We start from the raw sequence: 21,695 nt of genomic DNA, 5'->3' as shown, positions 1-21,695 counted from the left end.
CAAGAATTCTCAACGTGTCAATTCTCAACATTTCTCGCTTCTGACGTTACATCTCATGAGATGTCGAGAAAAAGCCCAGAAACCTTAACGTGTTTATATGCCTCCATTAGTAATCAAATCTGGTAATTAAAAATCAGATTTAATTCCGATGTGTATTATATACGATATGTGATGTAACAAATGATATATCGCATACGATGCATCACGCTTGAAAGGATTAAAATGTTGGCCAGGTGCGTAAGGTCGGGGCCAATGCGGGCAACAACTTGTCCCGCGATCAATAATAGTACACGCATTCGGACGGATAAATAGCGATCAATTGCAGGCATCGGGCATTGCCATAACCGCGTTAACGATTACATCGCGAATTCCGGGAATCGCGCGTTAATTGGCCACGATTGCACGTTCAATTACTCGCTTTGTCCACAGCGTGTGCACCCGCTCGCCGATACGCATTGCTTACTGCCACTAACCGCTACACTTGAAATAACATGCGAAATAAGACATACGAGTAATTAATAACAGCACACTACATACTCGTTCAATAATCATAATTAATGTTGCAATAGCGCGGCGGTTAAAAGAAATGCTTGAGACGTATATTTTAATAAAAAATTTGCCTTCGCAATTAATAATTACAATGCCGACATTGTTAATTTAATGATCGTAATTATTAAATCGAGTGCATAATACAACTAAAAAGTTACTTGATAATTAATAATTTCAATGCCCGGGCTACTAATTTAACAATTATATAATTAATATGTCGTTAAAATAGATGCATAAAGTAACGCTTTGATTACGAAATATACGACCTTGCCCTTTGAGAATAGTTTATTGATTAACCCCCAAAACCTCAAAATCCCAAATATAACAGCTATCAATTTATTTATAGTCATAAGATAAAGAAACAACGCGACGTGTATACAGTCATCACATTGTTTTAAAATAACACATCGATGCAATATTTCGCAATCGTTTCGGTGTTACACATTTATTTCTGTTACTGTGCAATCAATATTTCGTAATATTTCATGTATTCCTTTCAAAGAAAAATACCGGTCAACCCGATAAACCCGACTCAATGCGATAAATCCGATGATTAATTGACCATTATTCAGTGCCGATGATTACGATTTTTGAGAGAAAGAGAAATTATAATAATCCAGTGATGCACAAAATGCACGGAGCAAATTCGTCTCTACGGTATTAATCACCGGACTCAAAGCGATTGTGAATCACTCGAGCACCTTTTGTGGACATAAAACATGCCATAAATATTCAACTCTAATCCTTAAGCATGCGCTTGATCTCCTTTCGTTGCGTATAAAAATGCTAAATTTGCATTTTTGTAAATTAATCGTTACTTTTGTTACGTTTAATCGATTAAATATAATAATTAATTCAATTATTACTTAAGATATTTTATTAAAAAAATAATTTTGTGAAACTTTGCTGTGGAGATTTTCGAACATAATATCAATTTATTTTAATTAATAAAATTAATTTATTTTTTCAATTTTTCAAGATTTTCTCATTATCTCTTCTTTTTTTATAAAATTGGATAAATGTAGAGTAAATCAAACTTACTGGTAAAAAAAAAATAGGTAATCACGGTCGCGTTCGAGATCAAAGGGAAGTGAATTTAAGGGTCAACGAAACATACAGGACGAATTGGCGTGAGTGCCACAGAAAATGGGACAGGGTGTTCAAAGGGTTGGAGATTAAACGTGAAAAAAAAAGAATGAAAACATGTGACCTGAAATTTGAATGATGTGAGAACCACCAACCCGTGTATTGTCCGGAGATTAATTGGAAAGGACGGACAGCAAGAATTGAGCGAGGATCTTCCGAAGAAATGAGAAACAGAGTCAGGGACGAATCCGGCGAATTTCTGGGTTTTAACAAAATGAATAATTACATCATCAAAAGCCCGAAAAATATTAATTTAGATTATTATAATTGTCATACATTTTTTTAAGAAAATTTTGAAAGAAGACGAGAAGCATGCTTAAAGAAATAAAATATTCAAAAGTCAGATGCGTCGTTATCATAGCTTACATCGGAGATCCGACCCTGAACAAAGCGCAGAATGGACCCATCAAAGAGTTGCAACATGAAATAAAGTCGTGCTTTCAGTTCGTCGATCTAGGAGAATAAAAGCTATTGATTCCTCCTGTTTCATACGCCCTTATTTGTTACGTGACGCAAAATATTACTAAAAAGGCTAAAAGTCCATTCGTTGCGTGTGTGGCTAAAATTCTAAATTAAATTTACATTCATTAAAATTTGATTGCATTAATTTCAAATATCTCACGGAAATTTTCAAAATTAATTTCTAAATGACCTTTCCCGATTTATATAATTACGTAATTATAACTATTTCATACAAAATAAATATGTATTAAATGTATATCAAATTTGATCTCTTTTTCTTTATATTTTACTCTTATATTTAGGCAATTTCTGGTCTTAAAAGCAATTGGAATCCTGTGACGCCGTACTTTACGATCAAATTACGATACCTCGAAGAAAGAATGCTTCTTTATCGCAAGGCAATAATTCATTCGACGAAGAAGTCCGAAATTGACTTAATATTTCAATTTAGAACCTCATTATCTCTTCTCGCTCTCTTATCGATTATCCCTAAACAAGTCGTATACGGGTCGAATAGATAAAAGATAAAGCCGAGACGATTTACTAATCAATGTCTGTCGAAATCTCGGTCATTACACTTAAATTGATAACGTCTGCGCTCTTGAACTGGCTACTTTCTATTAAAAAATCAACAGTTCAAAACAGACTCTTAAAGACATCTAAAAAAATTTTCTTCTTCTTAATAAAATTATCTTTCTTTACTTTCTTAATGCTCAGTAAAATAAAATTTTACTTTCTTCGCAACAAAAAAGATTATTGTCCACGTCTTCATTTTTTCACTTAATAAAACTTCGAAGCTGAATTTCACGATAAATATTTTATAAACCTTCTTTTACGTGCTAAAAATTGTAAAATATGACATATTTTCTGAAAGAGTTCATAAGAATAAAAGGGAAGCAACTAAAAACTTGTTCAGATACATTTTAGTATGAATAGAACTACAATCCTACATGTCTCTTTCTTAGTCCGGAAGAACCCGGCAACACTTACTACAGCAAGACAGGAAAAGTAAAAGCGACGCACAGAAGAAGAAAATAACGCACGTCTCCTCTACATCATGCGCACGAGAATGGTGGATTCCTTTCTCCTTGACAATATTAAATCGCTCAATAAGAGAACGTACGTGCTATTCCATAAAATAAAAAATAGGTTAAATTATTTTTCTAGTAGCTCTTGTCAGTTCTGATTTGTTTTACAAATTACGAGATTGTGGGATAGCGCACTTATACATGTCTCCAAACTAATAATTTGAAGACTGGTAAAGAAAATCTTTTATGGAAAAATAAGATGAAATCGTCGGATAAAATTTCTTCATAAAGCTTTATTTTTGAGAAAAATTACTTGGATGATTTTCAGTAGCAACTTTCTAATAAAAGTCCATTTTCTCACAAAAACGACTTTCTGCCAGATAGCTCACTCCCCCATTGGGCCACTCGATTGTGTTTCACGTCTTGTCGAGCACGAATAAACTCCTTCGGCTTTCATTGACTACCGCCGACGCAATAACGCATCCCCCATGGGGCGGGGATATTTCTACCCTGAAGCTCATCTCATAAAACTGCAAGCCTTGTAACGCGAGACGGCGCGGCGCCTCGGGATATGTAAGGTAAGAAAGGATTATTCCTAGTCGATTTAAAGTAAAAATAGAACGCGAAAAAACCATTAAATCTTTTTGATCTTCAATAAAAACTGGAAAATATTAACCTGGAGTTTAAATTAACTTCAAAAGTGGAAAAATTTAAATTTATATAATCAGACATAAAAGCCTTAAAAAATTAGGTTTATCTTCCTTTCAAATTTAAATTGAGTTAAAAACTAAAAAAATTATAATATTTAAACGGAATAAATTTCAATAAGAAAACCGTAAAAAATGCTTTTCAATAAAATAAAGCCTTAATCTCATTTGCAACTTAAAATTTATTATGAAATCATAAACATAATAGTATAAAATAGAATTTTGTATATTAAAAACATTTTCTAATTATTATCGATTATCACAAGTTTTACAATTTCAAGAAAAATATTAATTCCACAAATTGTTAGGTTAATTTAATTAAAAATAAGAAAGAATAGTTTAACCTATAATTAATAAATATATTTTCACAAAAAAATTTCTAAAAATTTAAACCAACTTGCAAGATCAGATATTTAAGACATTTTATCATCAAAACTATTTTTTTCCCCCAAAATTATATACCAAACTTATAACACCGAGAATAATTAAGAAAGAAGATTTTGTAATATCGCAAATTTCTTCTTTATGCTTAAAAGACAAAGAGATTATAAACTAAAGGGATTGCTCTCGGATCCAAGAGTGAGAGAGGAAGAGAGAGAGGAAAGTTTGAATCCATTTGTGAGAACCCGGCCTTCCTGAAATTGCAATCTGAATGTGGAAAAATGGAGCGTAGTACAGTTTGCGGTACATAACTTATTCAATAGGTCGGCCTCTATTCACCGCGGCTAGCGAAAAGAGGTAATGGCGATAATCTCGAAAGAAACCAGAAATGTGGAAAATGTGAAAGAGAGATGTGGGAGAAGAGAAACGCGAGAGAGAAATAATAAAAACGCATCACATCTCATCCAAAATTAACATGGAGAGCTTGCACGAGTTGCACGTGAACAAAGCAAACAAACTCGGACAAGCGTGACCTGTACACAATATTGCCTGCACGGTGTTCTAGATTCCCGTGTTGCTTTATCCATGAACTTTTTGGCTCATTTCCTGACTTTACGTCAACGTAAAACATGAGACGTCTTATACCCTTTGACATGTAAAATCTGAAAAACCTCGCATTCGCGAACTGATAACGAAACAAACGTTCCTCGTTCAAGAAAGAACTTGTTTAACGTTGAAATATATAATAGATCCGTCCCGTTTCTTAAAACGTAATTTCGATTCCTCGAATATTGTCGGATTTTGACATTTCAAAGAGAAAATATTTTCGAAATAAAGCGAAAGCGCTAACAAAATTTGGCTCGATTTCGAAACAAATTTAAACAGTTGCGAGTGATTGCGGTTGGAAATGGCTAGGTGAAAAGCAAATTTACACTCGTGCTGCGAATGATATTCCGTTTGTTGTCTCATGTTAACAATTGCAAATCAGCTGTCGATCACGGACAACTGTTTAAACTTGCCCGTGTACCAACGTCACTTTCGTCCCATTGCTAAACTACATGTGTCCTCGAAATTTCAAACCTTGAAAAATAATCGTCCTTGAAAAATAACTGACACTCAGGAGAAATGCATACAAAACGCCTGAAAATTGAAATGTTTCTCGTGATTCTTACACCAATCGGGAATCGATTTCTCGCCTCAATGGAAACGTCTATTTACTCTGTCGATTGATTAAAAATCAGATTAAAAGTAAAGAGAATATTTGAGTGTTAAATATAATAATAAAACAAAACAAAGAAAGACTATCAGGTTGAAAATAAAAGAATTTCCAGGCAAATTAAGCTTCGACAGAAAAATTAAGTGGCAAAATTATATTCTCCAGTCAAGGGAATTTTAACAGAACTAAAGTTCAACAGAATTTTAATTCAAAGCTTTGTTACAAAGATATGCAATGTAAAAAAAAAAAACTGAAACGATGTGTTGAGAAAGAAACACTATGAAAAAGCCGTCTCCAAATTGTGCGTCTGCAATTAAAAGAACGTCCGGCGGTAATATGGGCACGCTTTAGATGGTGAAATAATCCGCATTTTATTTTATTCACGTCATGTATTATAACACGGACTGCGTCTTTAAACGTTGCGTGTAAACGATATCTTACGCTATGTATATCTCTAATTGAAAATGAAAAGGCGGCACCTTTATTTATAGTGTTTATTTACTCGTACTTTTCGTCACAGTGTTTTATCGGTCGGAATATCTCTGCAATCGATCGCGATAAGCTCGCGGGTCACTGTAGATTAGTATGAATGCATTCCTATGACGTCGGTATCGAAACTTTTCAACACCTTTTACTCGGCGCAGATATGCACTCATAGTGCCTTTGAGATTGCTTGATTACTGCTTGTTTAACGCGACTGATTTCGTTTCAATGTTTACAACCAATGTTATTAAAAAAGAGGAATTAACAGTGTTGAATATGGCGCTCTAGCGCCTTGAAGCGCCTCTATGTTCGCACAGACACGCCACGCATGCTAGGGAAAATTAAAGTTCCGTTGCGTGAGCGCTTACTGCGTTTCACTATATACTCTCACTATCTATGTACTCTACCTGTCTTGTCGTTCGTTCGTTACGTTGCAGTGTGTATAAAGTTTCTTTTCGTTGCATTACCTTTTTCCAAAAAGACACACTGCCTATTGTATTCAAGACTTATAATTACACGTATCTTAACCACAATACCTGGCGGAAGTCATTACATAACCCTGCGCAACAAACAGTTAATTTTTTTGCGCGTTAAACACATGTAAATGAATATCCGATATATTGATTCCTCGTCTATTTGATATTCAATCGATTTTACAACGAGAATTAACATAATCGATACAAGGATTAACATAAATAATTATCTGCCGCAGGAGTTGATGCAGAACACACGTCGACAAAAATTAATATCATGATAAATTCATTTTTCTGAGAATAATTAACGATGATCGATGTTATTTGAAAGTAAATCAATGTGTTTGCTTTCCCTCTTTTATGCAAAATCACAACAGAAAAGATTACAACTTCGTTATTTTTGGGCATTGGATGAGTTAGTATACGCTCGCGAGCACGCCAAATATAATTTCAGCTCGGCTCTGAAAAGAGATCGAAAGCCGCGGAGTCCGCAAACGCGCGGAATTTTCGTATTCTTCGGTTACGTTAAATTCCATTTTGCGGAATTGGGTAACTTTACAAAGGTACTCACCGGAACAGCAGGAAGCCCAGACCCGTAACCGCGGCTCGTCGAACGTCATCGTTAACATCAGAAACCTGTTACAACAAAAAAGATCCGCAGATACAGCGTGTACCGCGGAAAATTCAACCTGCGGTCTCTTTGAGTTGAAATTGACAGAACCCATCTGTCTCTCGAATTAAATCAAAATCAGTGTGTAAAATCCATTTTATTTTTATATGTATATGCAAAATAAGTGTATTTATTCAAAATGGCTTCTCATCTAAATTTATTTAAATATTAATAATAATACTTTATCACCGAAAAAGAAAACACGCTCAAACATTTATAGGTCATTCTATGCATAAGAAACCAATAATGAAATAATAAATTAGATATAGTGATAAAATAACGATATAAATTAGAGATAACAAGAATCGAAAAAGATTCTTTCTAAATAAAGCAATAAAATATACTCTCTAAATCTCATCGAGTGGTTTCGCAACATAATATATTACAGTGATTGCGATAGTAACTCCAAAAGAGAGGGTTGTCACTCTAAATTGAATAAATACGGGCATTCATAAGGTAAGAGTGAACTTTTCGCTCAAATTTTTAGAGCAACTGCTCTACTGGAGTGATATGATCTCATTCTAAAGCTATAGTGAGTCACGATTCACTAAAGATCAACTGATAAATGATTCTAATAAAGTAAAATTTTTCACTCAAAATTTTAGAGTGATATAATTCACTCCTATGGACACTGATCTACTGCACTCAAAAAGAATGCCCTTTCACTCAAATGGAGTGCAATTGCACTCTAACTTGTGTAAAGTGCAATTTAACTCTTTCTTAGAGTGACAAATCACAGGCTCAATTTTCACTTTTCGTTACACTTGTATTTCACTCGTTTTGAGTGATACTTCATTCTTTGACTTTTAAAAAATATAACAACCGAATACATCGATAAAAATACGGAATCTACAGGGAGTACGTATAATCAAATATAAACACTTACGGCAACGTGTAGGAGTTTGCGGATGGCTTGGTTGTTTCCGGTGCCGCAATAAGCCATCGCCAGAGTGTACATACCGCTCCTACGCAGGATCGGATCCTTGTCGGCGCACAAAGACGTCACTAGAGGATCAGCTTCCTCGAGGCGGCCGTACATCGTGAAGGCGATACCGACCGCCAAGCCACGCAAGATCTTCTCGTGCTGCGTCTCTTGGGCGTACTGGAACAGCAAAAAACCTCGTAAAAAGGTGGATATTCGGCTAAATGTCAAAACCGAGAATATTTTTTCTTTACTCAGTGAACGCAAAGAAGGTAATAATCTAGTAATGTTTTAGCTTCGCAATAGTCAATAGAACAGCTGCGCGCTTATAAATACACACCATGGCCTTCGATATTAATACGAAATTATTTTTCTAACTAATAAGATGTGATAAAAGCGTTTACGTCTTATTGTCGTATTTACGTTTAAAAATTGCCTCGCTTAGAGATTATTTCTATTCATGCAGTTATCCAAATTGAAATTTAATGTTATTCTACAAAAAAATTCTATAAAAAATTAATGTTATTTTATAAAAAATCTCTAAAAAAAACTTTAAAAAAATCTTCAATAGTTACAAATTAATATTTTTCGATTCTCATGCGAAGAAAAAATTTCCTTGTATAAAATAATTTTCTCCTATAATCCTTCTTTTTGTTTCTGAAAATTTGGTTTCGTTGAGTTGCGTGCTTTTAACGCTAAATGATCCGCATTTATTTCGCACGAATCTACAATTAATGCGCGCTGGCCGGTTTTTGCAGGAGATCGAGATATGCTTGTGCGTTACTTAATCACAGCCGCTGGGATACATTATGGTACCCGTAATGGATAATTCGATTAAACCGACCGACTAGTGGCAAGTTATGATTCATTTAGCATCGACCTGCTGCTGCTTGCAGCGGTGACCGGCAGCGACGAAAGTTAAAACTCGTTTCAGCCGCGCGTGAAACTACTTTCCGCGAGAAATGTCAAAACTAAAACGCGACTACGGTTTTCGGAGGCTCGGAGAGAAAAACTTTGTGGATTAATGCGCGAATAGCGTGAGAAAAAGAACAGCGAAATCGTGTCTTTATCGGCCATTTCCCAAAGAAAATAAAGAGACTTATCTGAAATCATTTAATGTCAAAGAACACAGATAAGTTCCTTTAAAAATACCTAATAAAATGAAATTATAATAAATCTTAAACCCAAATATTTTGTATCGAAACTAATATAAACTATAAAATTCCAAAGAAATATTCAGCGTCAAAACATCTTAAATTATTTAAAATTATATATTTCAAATTAAAAATCTTTTAATCAAGAGATTATAAGACAATTGCAAGCTGCCGTTTCTGCAAATAAATGTTAACATCCAACTGCGTAATCATAAAACGGATTAATTAATCTCTTTCCGAAATGACGCATGTACTAATTGATACCCATTAACCGATATCAACGTCTTATCAAACTCAACGTGTAAATGCCCGTCGGCGAGCTATAAAAGAATCGTCAGCAAAATCGCAACGAAAATCAACGTATCGTATCGATTACCGTGAAGATGGGTTCGCCAGCGATTGCAATCTGTGCGTAAAAAATAATTATTCTCAATTTTCGTCGTCGCATATTCGTAAAGAAAATATTGTTTCTTAATTTTATTGAGTTGCATTTTGTGAAAAAAAGTTATCCATTCGCGGAGAAAAAATATTTCTCTTCGATTTCGTGTCTTCCTGTGTCAAAAAATATAATTATTCTTCGTCTACAGTGTTGTCCATCGATAATAGAAGGATTATCTTCCTGGGCTTCGTAATAAAAAAAGTATGCAAGTAGAAACTTGCACATTGCTTCCTCATAGTTTTTAAGTGTGCAAATTATAAATTTGCACGTTGTTTAAGCAACATTATTCATTTCGCTCATAAACTTTCCTCTTTTGAGCTTTTTTATACATAATTATTAGTAGATATTTATTAATTTGGCTTCCTCATAGAAAAAGCTTTATGAGCGAAATAAAATGTTGCTTAAACAACATGCAAATTTATAATTTACATACTTAAAAATTGTAAGGAAATAATGTTCAAATTTATAATTTGCACACTTAAAAACTATGAGGAAGCAATGTGCAAATTTCTACTTGCACACTTAAAAACTATGAGGAAGCAATGTGCAAGATTGCAAGTTTATACTTGCACGCTTTTTTTTATTCTGATAAGCTTTATTACGACTAATATCTGTTATACTAATATCTGTTATACTATTACAAAAATCAATTAAATAAGAGTTAACGTGATATAAGACGGCAAACACCGTCATAATGAGCGTCGTGTCGTCAAGTTGTCGACAACATTGCTCGTAGTTGAACTCTTTGAATCATGCCCCGATCTTGACTTAATTGTTTGGATCATACCCCGATCTTGGATGATCCGATCTAGACTTCTAGGCAATTAAGCCAAGAATATAATCCTCTTCTAAAAAGAAGATGTCATCGATACTCGAATCTATCGAAATATTGTTGTCGCTTTTCCGCGATGCCGATTGGTTCTCTTAATTGTTGCGCTTACTTCATGAGCGGCTGTCATGGCATATTTTGACAGTTGTGTGGTTAATAGTGTAAAGGCCCCCGCACAATCAAAAATATAAGGAACAAAGAACAGATATTAGCGATTAGGAATAAGAAATCAGGAATAAAGCTGGTGTAGCATCATTAATACACGGCTTCCGATAGATTAAAAATCTATTGCCTTTGTTTTTCGTGCGTCCAGCTTTATTCCTGATTCCTTAGTCCTAATCGCTAATATCTGTTCCTTGTTTCTTATATTTTTCATTGTGCGGAGGCCTTAATAATAATAACAGTGAAATATTAAAAATAAATAGCGCGCGCGCAACGCGCGTCTGTGATGTCTAGTAAGGATGCGTTCGGAAACATTACCCGGGTACAACGGGAATACTCTCTTCTTCTAATTCGCTAAGATAGAAAGAGAAGGGAGTATACTCGTGTATACTCGAGTGACGTTTCCGAACGCCTAAAACTATAAATAGCCTGATATTTCAAAATTTGCCACACATATTTCTATTAAAAAAATTATGGACCTTTGATCGCGTATAAAAATGAATCTAATCAACCAAATCTTAAAAAGTTATATACAAAATAGGGGTAGAAAAAAACTGAAAAATATAATAGAATTAGAAATAGATCGATATCTCAAATATTGAGAAAGCTACAGCGTAAAACACACTTTTCTGAAAAATGAAAATCCCCCTAAAATCCATACCGATCGACGGATTTTAAGAAAATTAGAAGAGAACATACTTTCTATGATACTCTATTTGTGTGCAAAATTTCAACCCGGTATCTAAAAAATTGTAGAAGTAGATGCGTGTACAAAAAATCCGTGCACACACACATACACACACATACATACTTCCGGACGTTTTCTACTAATGTGTTTTCTCATTTTTAGACATTTTAGAACATTCTAAACCTATTTCCATCAAAATCTCGAAAAAATTTTTTTCCACCATCACAAAGCTTCCTCTATGAGGAAGCAAAAAAACAAAATATTCTTGGATTTCGCGTAAATCTATAACGGATTTAATTCCATTTTGTGAAGAATCACTTTAAACCAACATACTTTTGCCTGCAGTGTATCCCACTCTATTGGCGTCCCTCGCGTCGAATCCGAACTACACGCTCTTCGCTGACGATCGTGGGATGTCACACATAATTGACACCAGCGAATCTGTACTTACACAGAGCGACATCGAGGAGCTCAGTGAAGCCGCCCTTAAAACCACCTTCCTGTTATACACTCGGTAAATATATTCGAAATACTGATGCAAAATTGCAATGAAGATCACGGTTTCTAATCGGCTTTTCTCCTTAGGAATCGGCATGCCGGACACCCGATTGTCATCAATGATAAGGATAGCGTGAGGAAGAGTTCCTGGAATCCTGCTCATCCGACTCGTATTGTCACTCATGGATGGCAAGGTGACATAAACCCTGGATCGGCTTGCGCCTTGATTCGAAACGGTAAGATCAATCTTAATAACTTAAATACCTGAATCCTTGCACTTTCCAGGATCTTCAATATAATTTTTCTTTAATATAGTTTTCTCCGTCCCTTTACTTTAGCTTTAAATTCCTGAACTTTTAATTCTGTAAATTCTGTAAATTTAATTTACTTTGGTTTCCCCGATTCCTTAATATTATAGAATCATTGTTTCTCTCTCCTCGTTACTTTCAATTCTCTGATCCTCGGGATTCCGTAAATTCTCAAACATAATTTGAATTTCTGAACTCTCGGATTCCACGCGCCGTTCGTTCTTAGTGCTCCGAGTTTCAGTTAATTTATATTTTATTAATATTTCCTCTTTGATATTCTCAGCTTATCTCAACGTCGGCGATTATAACGTCATCCTCGTCGACTGGAGCAAGGCGGCTGGAAATCTCTGGTACTGGAAAGTCGCACAGAGTGTGCCACTAGTGGCGCAACGCGTGACAGAATTAATAGACTTTCTGGAGAGCGAAGCTGGTCTGGATCCTTCCAAAACCAGAGTAGTAGGACATTCTCTGGGAGGACATGTCGCCGGTCTCGCCGCTCGAAATGCAAGAGGCGAAATTGCTGAGGCGATAGGTAAGTCTAATAAAAATCATTGAGAAGAAAAAAAAATCAGTTTAAAAATAAATAATAATACAATCAAGAGCTTTCAAAATCTTCCAAAAAAAAAAAGGAATGAGAAAGAAACGGCGTTTTCAAAAAAACTGTTCGTGAAAATAGTAAGATATATAAAAGATAACAATAAATATAAATGAAAAGAAAAAGCCTCGATAAACTTGGAATCTTAAAATATTTCTGTGAATTTTAGCTAAAAATCCCTCAATCTGATAAAACAGAATCCGATTTGCAGCTTTAGATCCCGCGAGACCCTCGTTCGGATCGAAAAAACCGGGAGAGAGAGTGGACAAATCGGATGCAGCTCGGGTCCACGTGATTCACACGAGTACTCTGGGTCTGGCAGAACCAATAGGTGACGCCGACTTTTATCCGAATGGGGGCAAGAATCAACCGGGATGCAATGTGATCGGTAAATAAAGCTTGCTATCGAACCGCCGAAATCAACATCGCGTGCTCATTAATTAAAACGGTAATTAATTCGCAGCGCTCGCATGCGCGCACTCGAGGTCTTACGAGTACTACGCCGAGTCCATCCTGAATCCCACGGGCTTCCGCGCCGGGAACGTGTTCATGGGTGGACCGACCCTCGATCCGAAGTGAGTATCGATGTCATCTTATTTTTCAATATGAAACATTCGTTCTCTTTCGAAACGCAGCGTCATCCATGTCCATTCACGCGAATTGACCGAGACGTTAATTGATCCGTTTATCGTTTGTGTCATTTTCAGCGCACGTGGAGAGTATATTCTGGAGACTGCCAAAGAACCACCGTTCGCACTCGGATGACAACGTCGACACTATCGTTATATATTTAATATTTTTATATATTGCATGTACATCTACGATATTAAAAAATAAATTTTTTACAAACACAGATTAAAAATAGGCATGAATTGGTCTAATATTAAAATCCTAGATTGATCCTACAACATTAAATCTTTGTAATGATTTCACCGATTGTTGAGAGACTTCCACATAACTAAGATTTCCTGTTTATTTTTGTCTATTTACTTATTTTTATTTATTGGCTATCTTTTTTCCGTTCTACATGTGATGCTTCATGGTGACTATTACGAGGTTGATAAGTAGATTACACTTATCATGTAACAAATGCGAGTTATTAATTTGTTAGTTAATTCCTTTAATCTTTTTTCTTTTATTTAAAAGTCAATTTCGTAATATGCCATTAGTTGATCTTTTTAACCAACTTCGCAGCCGACCACTGGTTTAAAGAACATAACTACATTTTCACTACTATTTTGCGTCGTTTCAAAATTATAATTATATATTTGTAATTGTTATACACTTCGCTTTAACATCGGCGTTTGCCTTCTAATTATAATCAGAATCCTTTACGTATTTTTTTTAAAATAATCTATACTCAACATTTCCTTCATAATTTACAATAAAGTTAACCAAAATTACGTCCTACTTAAGGCCATTGCACGTAACAAAGTTTTAGTCATAATCGAAAGGCCGTAAGAAAATAGACCAATCACAGTCAATTATTCTCCTCGATCTCGAAGAATAATCGAGTGTGATTGGTCTATTTTCTTACGGCCTTACGATTATAACTAAAACTTTGTTACGTGCAATGGCCTTTAGTTGAAGCCCTTTATCACTACTATATCATTATTTTTATCGACAGAAAAATTCTTTTTCTATCTTGCCATTAGATATCAGAACACTTGAAATTATCAGAATAGAAGTTTTGTTTATACTAGCATTATATCTAAGCTATTTTTCTTGAAGAAAATGGATATCTGATTATAATCATCAATTTTCTACAATCTTTTTTTAATTAATCTCCATTCCAACTTGATTGACACCTATGATTTATGATAGCTAACGATATCATCGATATTATCAACGACTTATCGATCACGCCACCGAATATACGTCTATCTGCAAACTATAAAAGACAAGGTAAATCTGCATCTTTAATGACTCATGAAGATTATTTCAAAGATGATCGCTACGCCGGCAATCGTATTATGTACGTAAAGAATTAGTTACCTTCGAATTACATAATTAAATATTCATGAAAAAAAGGACTATTCTTGGACTTATAGTTACATGCAAAAATAGTATATTGTACAACTAGTGGAAAAAGTGGTCGATTCTGAATGAGCGTGAAGTTGGTCGCACGAGCGAAGCGAGTGCGACTATCACACTCATTTGGGCTCGACCACTCTTCCCACGAGTAGTTCATACTATTTTTCCTAACAAGAGCGTGAAACAGGCCGCTTTTCGCGCTTGTTTTACAATTTCATTTCTCCACTAGTTGAGAAATGGCTCCATGTTTCAACGCTTACGTCATCATTGCGAAATGGATCGTTTTGCTCACTCAAAACAAGCGCGAAAAGCGGCCCATTTCACGCTCGCGTTAGGAAAAGATATATTTATATTCGCAGTTGTATAAAAAAAAGTATTCTCAGATTCTACATAAATTTGTGGCGTATTTAATTATATCTCCAAGAAATACTTTAAACTAATAGATGTCTGTTGCTTGCAGTGTATCCTACTTTGTTGACGTCTATTGCGACGAATCTTAATTATACGATTTTCGTCGATCACGGAGAAACAATAAATCTGATCAATATTAATGAACCTCAATTTACGCAGGCAGAACTCGAAGAGATCGAGGAATCCGCTAAAAAAACTACTTTCTATTTGTATACTCGGTAATGTATATATCCGAGATATATAGTAATTTATATGTATATTCGAGTAATTTATATGTATATACTGGCGCAACATCGTAATTACAAAAAATATCGCTTTTAGATCAATTTCTTCTTCTTTAGAAATAACCCGCTAATTGGACAGCAGGTATTCATCGACGATCTGGATAGTGTGAAGAAAAGTTTTTGGAATCCTGCTCATCCCACTCGACTGGTCATGCACTCATGGATGGATAGGAAATTGTGAGGGAGCTGCTTGCACCCAGATTCGAGACGGTATATAGAGTTGTTATTAACCCATTAAATCTCTTAAAAAGCCCCTACGCGTTTTTCTGTTTTATATCTTTGCAACTCGAGTCTCAATAGAAATTTTTAGACCGCAAATGATATTTAAGAGTAAAAAAAAATTGCTCTTTCTAAACATCTAGTCGGCGATAGGGTAGGATATCTGGGGAAAGAAGATATAAAGGGTGAAAAAAGAGGTAAAAAAATAAGTGACCCCTGTCTACACACTGACAAATATTCAGGGTGCATTCGGGGAGACGCTATTAACGCTATAAACGCAAACGCTATGAACTTCGTTCGAAGAGCCAATAGCGCGACAGCGATAGCAAGCTGCCCGAACGCAGCTTAAGCGCCAATAGTATTTCGTGCCTCACCTCGAAAATAATAGCGAAAATAGCGCGAGTGATGACGTCACGCTGCCTTTACAGTGACGTCATCATCGTATATCACAGCGCCACAAAGCGTCTCCTCGAACAGTTTTGGACGATAATTGTGCTAATAGCGTGCTCCCCGAATGCACCCTCAATTAACAAATGATTTCGTTTACTTTTTTTAGTAGAATTTTTGTTATAGATCTTAGATATCTTGGACTTAAATATGTAACAATTATATCGATTTATTCTACTCAAAAAGGTAGTCAAAATCATTTATTAGTTGAATATTATTAATAAAGTTGAATATTATTAATATTATTAATAAATATTATTAATAATATTATTAATAAATATTATTAATAATATTATTAATAAAAGATCAGAGGTTATTTACTCTTTTTTTACCTTTTTTACTCTATTTTCAACTTTTATATCTTTTTTTTTTTCTTCCCACCCCATCGCTGACTAGATTTTCGGAAAAAGCAACTCTTTTTACCCCTAAATATTAATTGCAGTTTAAAAATTTTGACTAGGAAAGTTACAAGGATTTAGAGTTACAAAGATTTAAAACAGAAAAGCGCGTAGGGAGCACTTAGGACTTAATCTTAATTGCTTCTAAATCTTCGTTTCTTTGCATTTTTACTTTTTCTCTCACTTTGTTTTTAAATTTTGGAACTTTTAATTTTCAAATTTAATATTCTTTGATTTCCTGATTCTTTAAAACATATCTAATTCTTATTTTTCTCTCCTTATTTTCAATTTTTTATTTCTTTAAAATATTGTTCTTTTTACAAATCCTCAAATTTTATTTAGATATATAATCTCCTGAATTATGTAAGCATGAATTGTTTTAGTGTTTCAAAAGCCTCGGTGATTAATTTCTATTAATATCATCACGTTAATATCTTCAGCTTATCTCAATGTTAGCGATTACAACGTTATCATGATCGATTGGCGAGAAGCAGCTAAACATTTGTATTGGAAATCAGCAAGAAGTGTGCCATTCGTGTCGCAACGCGTGGCCTTTCTGATAGACTTCCTGGAATACAATGCAGGTCTCGATCCTGACAGGACTACAGTAATCGGATACTCTTTAGGAGCGCATATCGCCAGCCTCAGCGCCCGTTTCGCGACTAGCGAGATTGGCGAAGTAGTCGGTAAGTTCAGCGAAAAGCTTCCAATTCCTTAGGCCCAGTTTCACAGGTGTCGGTTAACTTTTAACCTTAGATTAACTCACTCTTCGTCTCCTTCTAACGTCCCCCTTATAACCATTTCTATCAATGTGGATTAACTTTAATCTCGGTTTAACTTACTTTTTATCTTTTTCTAATTTCAAAACTAGAAAAAGATAAAAAGTAAGTTAAACCGAGATTGAAGTTAATCTGCATTGATAGAAATGGATATTAGAAAGAGACGAAGAGTGAGTTAATTTAAAGTAAAAAGTTAACCGACACCTGTGAAACTGGGCCTGTCAGCTATCTTGATCCGGGATCAAAATGAATTCCCGATCTACAGCTTTAGATCCTGCGGGACTTACTTTCGAATCCGAAGGACCAGGAAAAAGAGTGGACAAGTCAGACGCGGTTCTAGTACAAGTGATACATACTTGCACGAAAATTCTGAGCATAAAATCGGCGATCGGCACTTCTGATTTTTATCCCAATGGCGGTGAGGAGCAACCAGGATGCGGTCCGATCAGAGGGATCGGTAAATGAGACTTACCAACATCAGTCGATATCACTCGTTAATTCATTAATTAGTAAACTAATTTATCGTTAATAATTCGCAGGTGATTCCGAGGCGATAAACTGCGCGCACTCTAGGGCTTTCCTTTACTACGTCGAATCCATTGCAAATCCCACAGGTTTTCGTGCCGGAAACGTGTTCATGGGAGGACCATCCCTCGATCCAAAGTGAATATATGATGTTCTTATTCTCCGATATGTATATTTGTCTTTTTTCAAAACATGGTACCACTCTTTTCCCTCCCCAATGCCTATCGTTTCTATTTCTGTTAATTAATCCAGAAATATCAGAAACTTTCGCGTTTTTCTTCATGTTAATTAATCGAGATGTTAATTAATTCGTTTATCGTGTCATTTTCAGCGCACATGGAAAGTACGTTCTACAAACTGCCAGCAAATCACCATTTGCACTCGGATAATAATTAATACCATTATTTTACGCTTATTACTTTTGTACATATTCCTACATTTTTTGTATTCCTATTAAAATCATTTTTATAAACCTACTTCCCATATTATTTTATTGTTTTATTTAATCAGAATTACTTCCTTCATATTACTTCAGTAACTCACATTAACGAATATTTTAATATTCTTTCGATATAAACTACTAAAACATAAAACAAACAGAAGACCTATTTTTTCCAAGTTTTCAACTTTATTTTTCATAAGTTGTTTAAAGAACATATTTTGCATATAAATACGTTTTCAGTACTAAAATGTATTTCTCTTTTCAATCGATTACTAGATTTTAAATATTATTAAATTAAAAATATCTGTGGTGGCCGTGTGCCCCTAAATGGCAGGCCGGCATTACATCAACCAGCCGTGCACGGGCAAATACGCTTTTTCGCGAGCGCCCAGCCACGTTGACTAGGTTTATAAACAAATTTAGCAAAATACTCATTTGCCAATTGACGCTCTCACCAAGAGTCGAAGTGTGGTACATACAAATATAAATCAATAACATTTTTAAAGTTTGGTGATGTTTAAAATAGTATGAAAAATAGGGTTTTAGATTTTAAAAAGCGCTAGAAAGTGTGCATTAAACTTACCGCAACCATATCTTCGATCGCCTGCGTTGATTTGGATCCCAGCATGACCATTCCCATGGCGATTCCAGCCGCTTCACCGGTCACGGCATCATCTTGATACAAGTTGAATTTTAATTGTTCGTAAACATCTTGTCTATGTGAGCCCATAGCGGCTAATCCAAGGCCAAGACAGCCACCATGGCGGACCATCTGAAACAAGTTTAACAAAATAAATCGCATCAAATTTAACTCTCGGCACATACATACTTGTTAAAAGATTTACCGAAATTATGTATAATTTAATAAATACTTAATTTCAATACAAACTAATTAATTATAGAAAAGTATATGTTTGTTCCGCCAATAAGTAATTAACAAGAAAAACTCTATTTTTAATCAACAACAATTAATTAATTATATACAAAAATTTTGAAATTTAACAGAAGAGAATATTCCAAAATAATTATGCAATGTACCTCGTTTTGAGCATCTTTTAATTGGCCTAAGAGGTAGTCTGTGATAGCGGCCCCGTGATTAGCATGTATAAGTCCCAAAGCATATAAACCACCGCCTTCAGAGTATCCGGCACCGGCGGCACCAGAATCTCTTGGCAAATAAGACTGCATCAGGGCTAAAGCTTCTTGTTCATGACCCCGGTGAATAACTCCCAAAGAAGCTGTCGCCGTCAACTTCGCCCAATTAGTGGCGCGGGCCAACCACTCCAAATTGTCTCTAAAAGATAACAAATATTCCAAAAAATTAAAAATTTTGCAAGATTTTTGCTTTTCATATTTTTCATATTCCATTTTATTATTTTCTTTAAATCAAAAATTCGTAATAAACATAATTATTAAAAACTGATAAATTCTGCAAGATTATATTTTTTTATAAAAAAATAAAAACAAATTAAAATTTCAAATAGCAAAAATTAAGACGCCTAACGAGATTTCAAAGATAGATACCTTAGGAATTGATCGCTTGTCGTCCCGGAATGCATAAAAGCATTCGCAATAACAGTGGCAGTGTGACAAATTGAGACTCGTATGGCATCTTTGGTGTTTTTCAAGATCAGCATGTCGGTATGATTGCTGCGAATCAGAAACTGCAGATGTAAATCGATAGATACTTCGCCACCAAGAATACTGGATAGAGCATCAACACGCTCTTGCTGTTCTCTCTCCTCTGCATTCTAGAAAAAAAATTTCATAAAACATCCTAAATTAATATTAAAATCTGTATCAATATGTATTTATCAATTACATAATTTTATTTCTCAAAAAACTAACACTCACCAAACTCTCGATGCTGCGCTGAGCTTTTTCTTCCCCGGCAGGAGCAGCAGTTTCTTCCTCCACCTCCATATTCGCGGATTCTGTGCTAGCTTCCGTGGTTTTGGCAGCGACGGCAGCAGATGGCTTAACCACCGGTTTAACCATTAACGCGCCCGGAATGGGTGCAGTAGCTCGCAGAGCCTGCAGAACACGACCGAGAAACTGCTGAGTTGCAGACTCGTATAAGTCGAAGGCAATCTGATAGGCCATCAGCACACAGTCGTGCGAACCCTTGCTCAATCGGTCCAGAAGCTCGGCCACGGCCAGCGGATCGTCCAGGAAGATTAGGCACTGGCACATGTTGACATAATCGGGCGTACCAAGATTTCGGTAGAGACTAACCAAGCAGCGGAGTACAGTGTTACGAAATCCACGATTCTGAATCAGGCTCATGGCCACTTGAAAGGCATACGATAACATTCCACTCACATCGTCCTGGAAAGAAAAATATTTCATGGTATTTTCATGTCCAAATTTAATCTTGAACTTTACTTCATAAATTATAAATAAATACAAATCTGTATAGATCGCGTAAAATAGTATAACATATATATATATGTATATATATATATATATATATATTAGGGTGTCATTTTAGAGCAACTTTTTTTTTTATTTTACGAATAGCATATATACTTGCAGGAAGAGGCTTGTTCGCGTTGCTTGAAATCCTCAAACATTTTTGCACTTGAAATGAGATAAATATATATTCGGCCGTTGGAGAGAGAGAAAGCGAAGATGCTGAGTGCAAAAAGTGCAAGCAACGCGAACAAACCCAAGGTAAAATAAGATACCTGTTAAAATTTTAGCCCTTAATATTAATATTAACAGGTCGCTCATCGTGATTTTTTATTCTTCATTTAGTAAGATAGAAAAAATTTTATAACTATCTAACAAACAGTAATACAGCATTGCGCCACATAGATTTTCTGTAGTAAATTTACCGCTCTACAAAAAAGATCTCTTATCATTTTTTCATAAATTCAACCGTTCAAAAGGTATTCAAAGTTAAAGTTTGATAAATTTTATAAAAATTGTTTTTGCTTCTTATGAATGTTGTATCATATCGACTATCAAAAATTATGAAATAATCAATAGATATTTTTGTGGAAAATTTAACGATCTACAAAAAAGGTCTCTTGTTTTTTTCATAAATGTAACCATTTAGACGATATTAAGGTTTAAAGTTCAAAGTATAAATCTATCAAACTTTAACTTTATAAAATAAAATTTATCAAACTTTAACTTTGAATATCTTTTGAACGGTTGAATTTATGAAAAAATGATAAGAGATCTTTTTTGTAGAGCGGTAAATTTACTATAGAAAATCTATGTGGCGCAATGCTGTATTATTGTTTGTTAGATAGTTATAAAATTTTTTCTATCTTACTAAATGAAAAATAAAAAATCGCGATGAGCGACCTGTTAATATTAATATTAAGGGCTAAAATTTTAACAGGTATCTTATTTTACCTTCCTGCAAGTATATATGCTATTCGTGAAATGAAAAAAAAAAAGTTGCTCCAAAATGACACCCTAATATATATATATAT

At 34.8% G+C, this 21,695-nt stretch overlaps 1 protein-coding gene and 1 pseudogene across 1 annotated transcript in view; one reads left to right on the top strand and one right to left on the bottom strand.

Moving 5' to 3' along the window:
* The window catches only part of LOC112456058 (26S proteasome non-ATPase regulatory subunit 1), a 50,151-nt gene that overhangs the window by 26,741 nt on the left and 1,715 nt on the right, over nucleotides 1-21,695 (bottom strand). Inside the window, exons 5-10 of the mRNA XM_025018340.1 lie at nucleotides 20,104-20,577; nucleotides 19,774-20,000; nucleotides 19,288-19,543; nucleotides 18,833-19,021; nucleotides 8,002-8,217; nucleotides 7,017-7,081 (exon numbers count right to left, since the gene is read on the bottom strand). Of these exons, the coding sequence (XP_024874108.1) occupies nucleotides 7,017-7,081; nucleotides 8,002-8,217; nucleotides 18,833-19,021; nucleotides 19,288-19,543; nucleotides 19,774-20,000; nucleotides 20,104-20,577 (1,427 nt within the window). The remainder of the gene's footprint in view (nucleotides 1-7,016; nucleotides 7,082-8,001; nucleotides 8,218-18,832; nucleotides 19,022-19,287; nucleotides 19,544-19,773; nucleotides 20,001-20,103; nucleotides 20,578-21,695) is intronic.
* Nucleotides 14,624-18,295, top strand: LOC112456062 (annotated as a pseudogene).

Source organism: Temnothorax curvispinosus, unplaced genomic scaffold (assembly GCF_003070985.1).
Source record: "Temnothorax curvispinosus isolate PA1 unplaced genomic scaffold, ASM307098v1 QBEX01006643.1, whole genome shotgun sequence".
In the NCBI taxonomy this organism is placed as follows: Eukaryota; Metazoa; Arthropoda; class Insecta; order Hymenoptera; family Formicidae; genus Temnothorax; species Temnothorax curvispinosus.
This window is presented reverse-complemented; position numbering and strand designations above follow the sequence as displayed.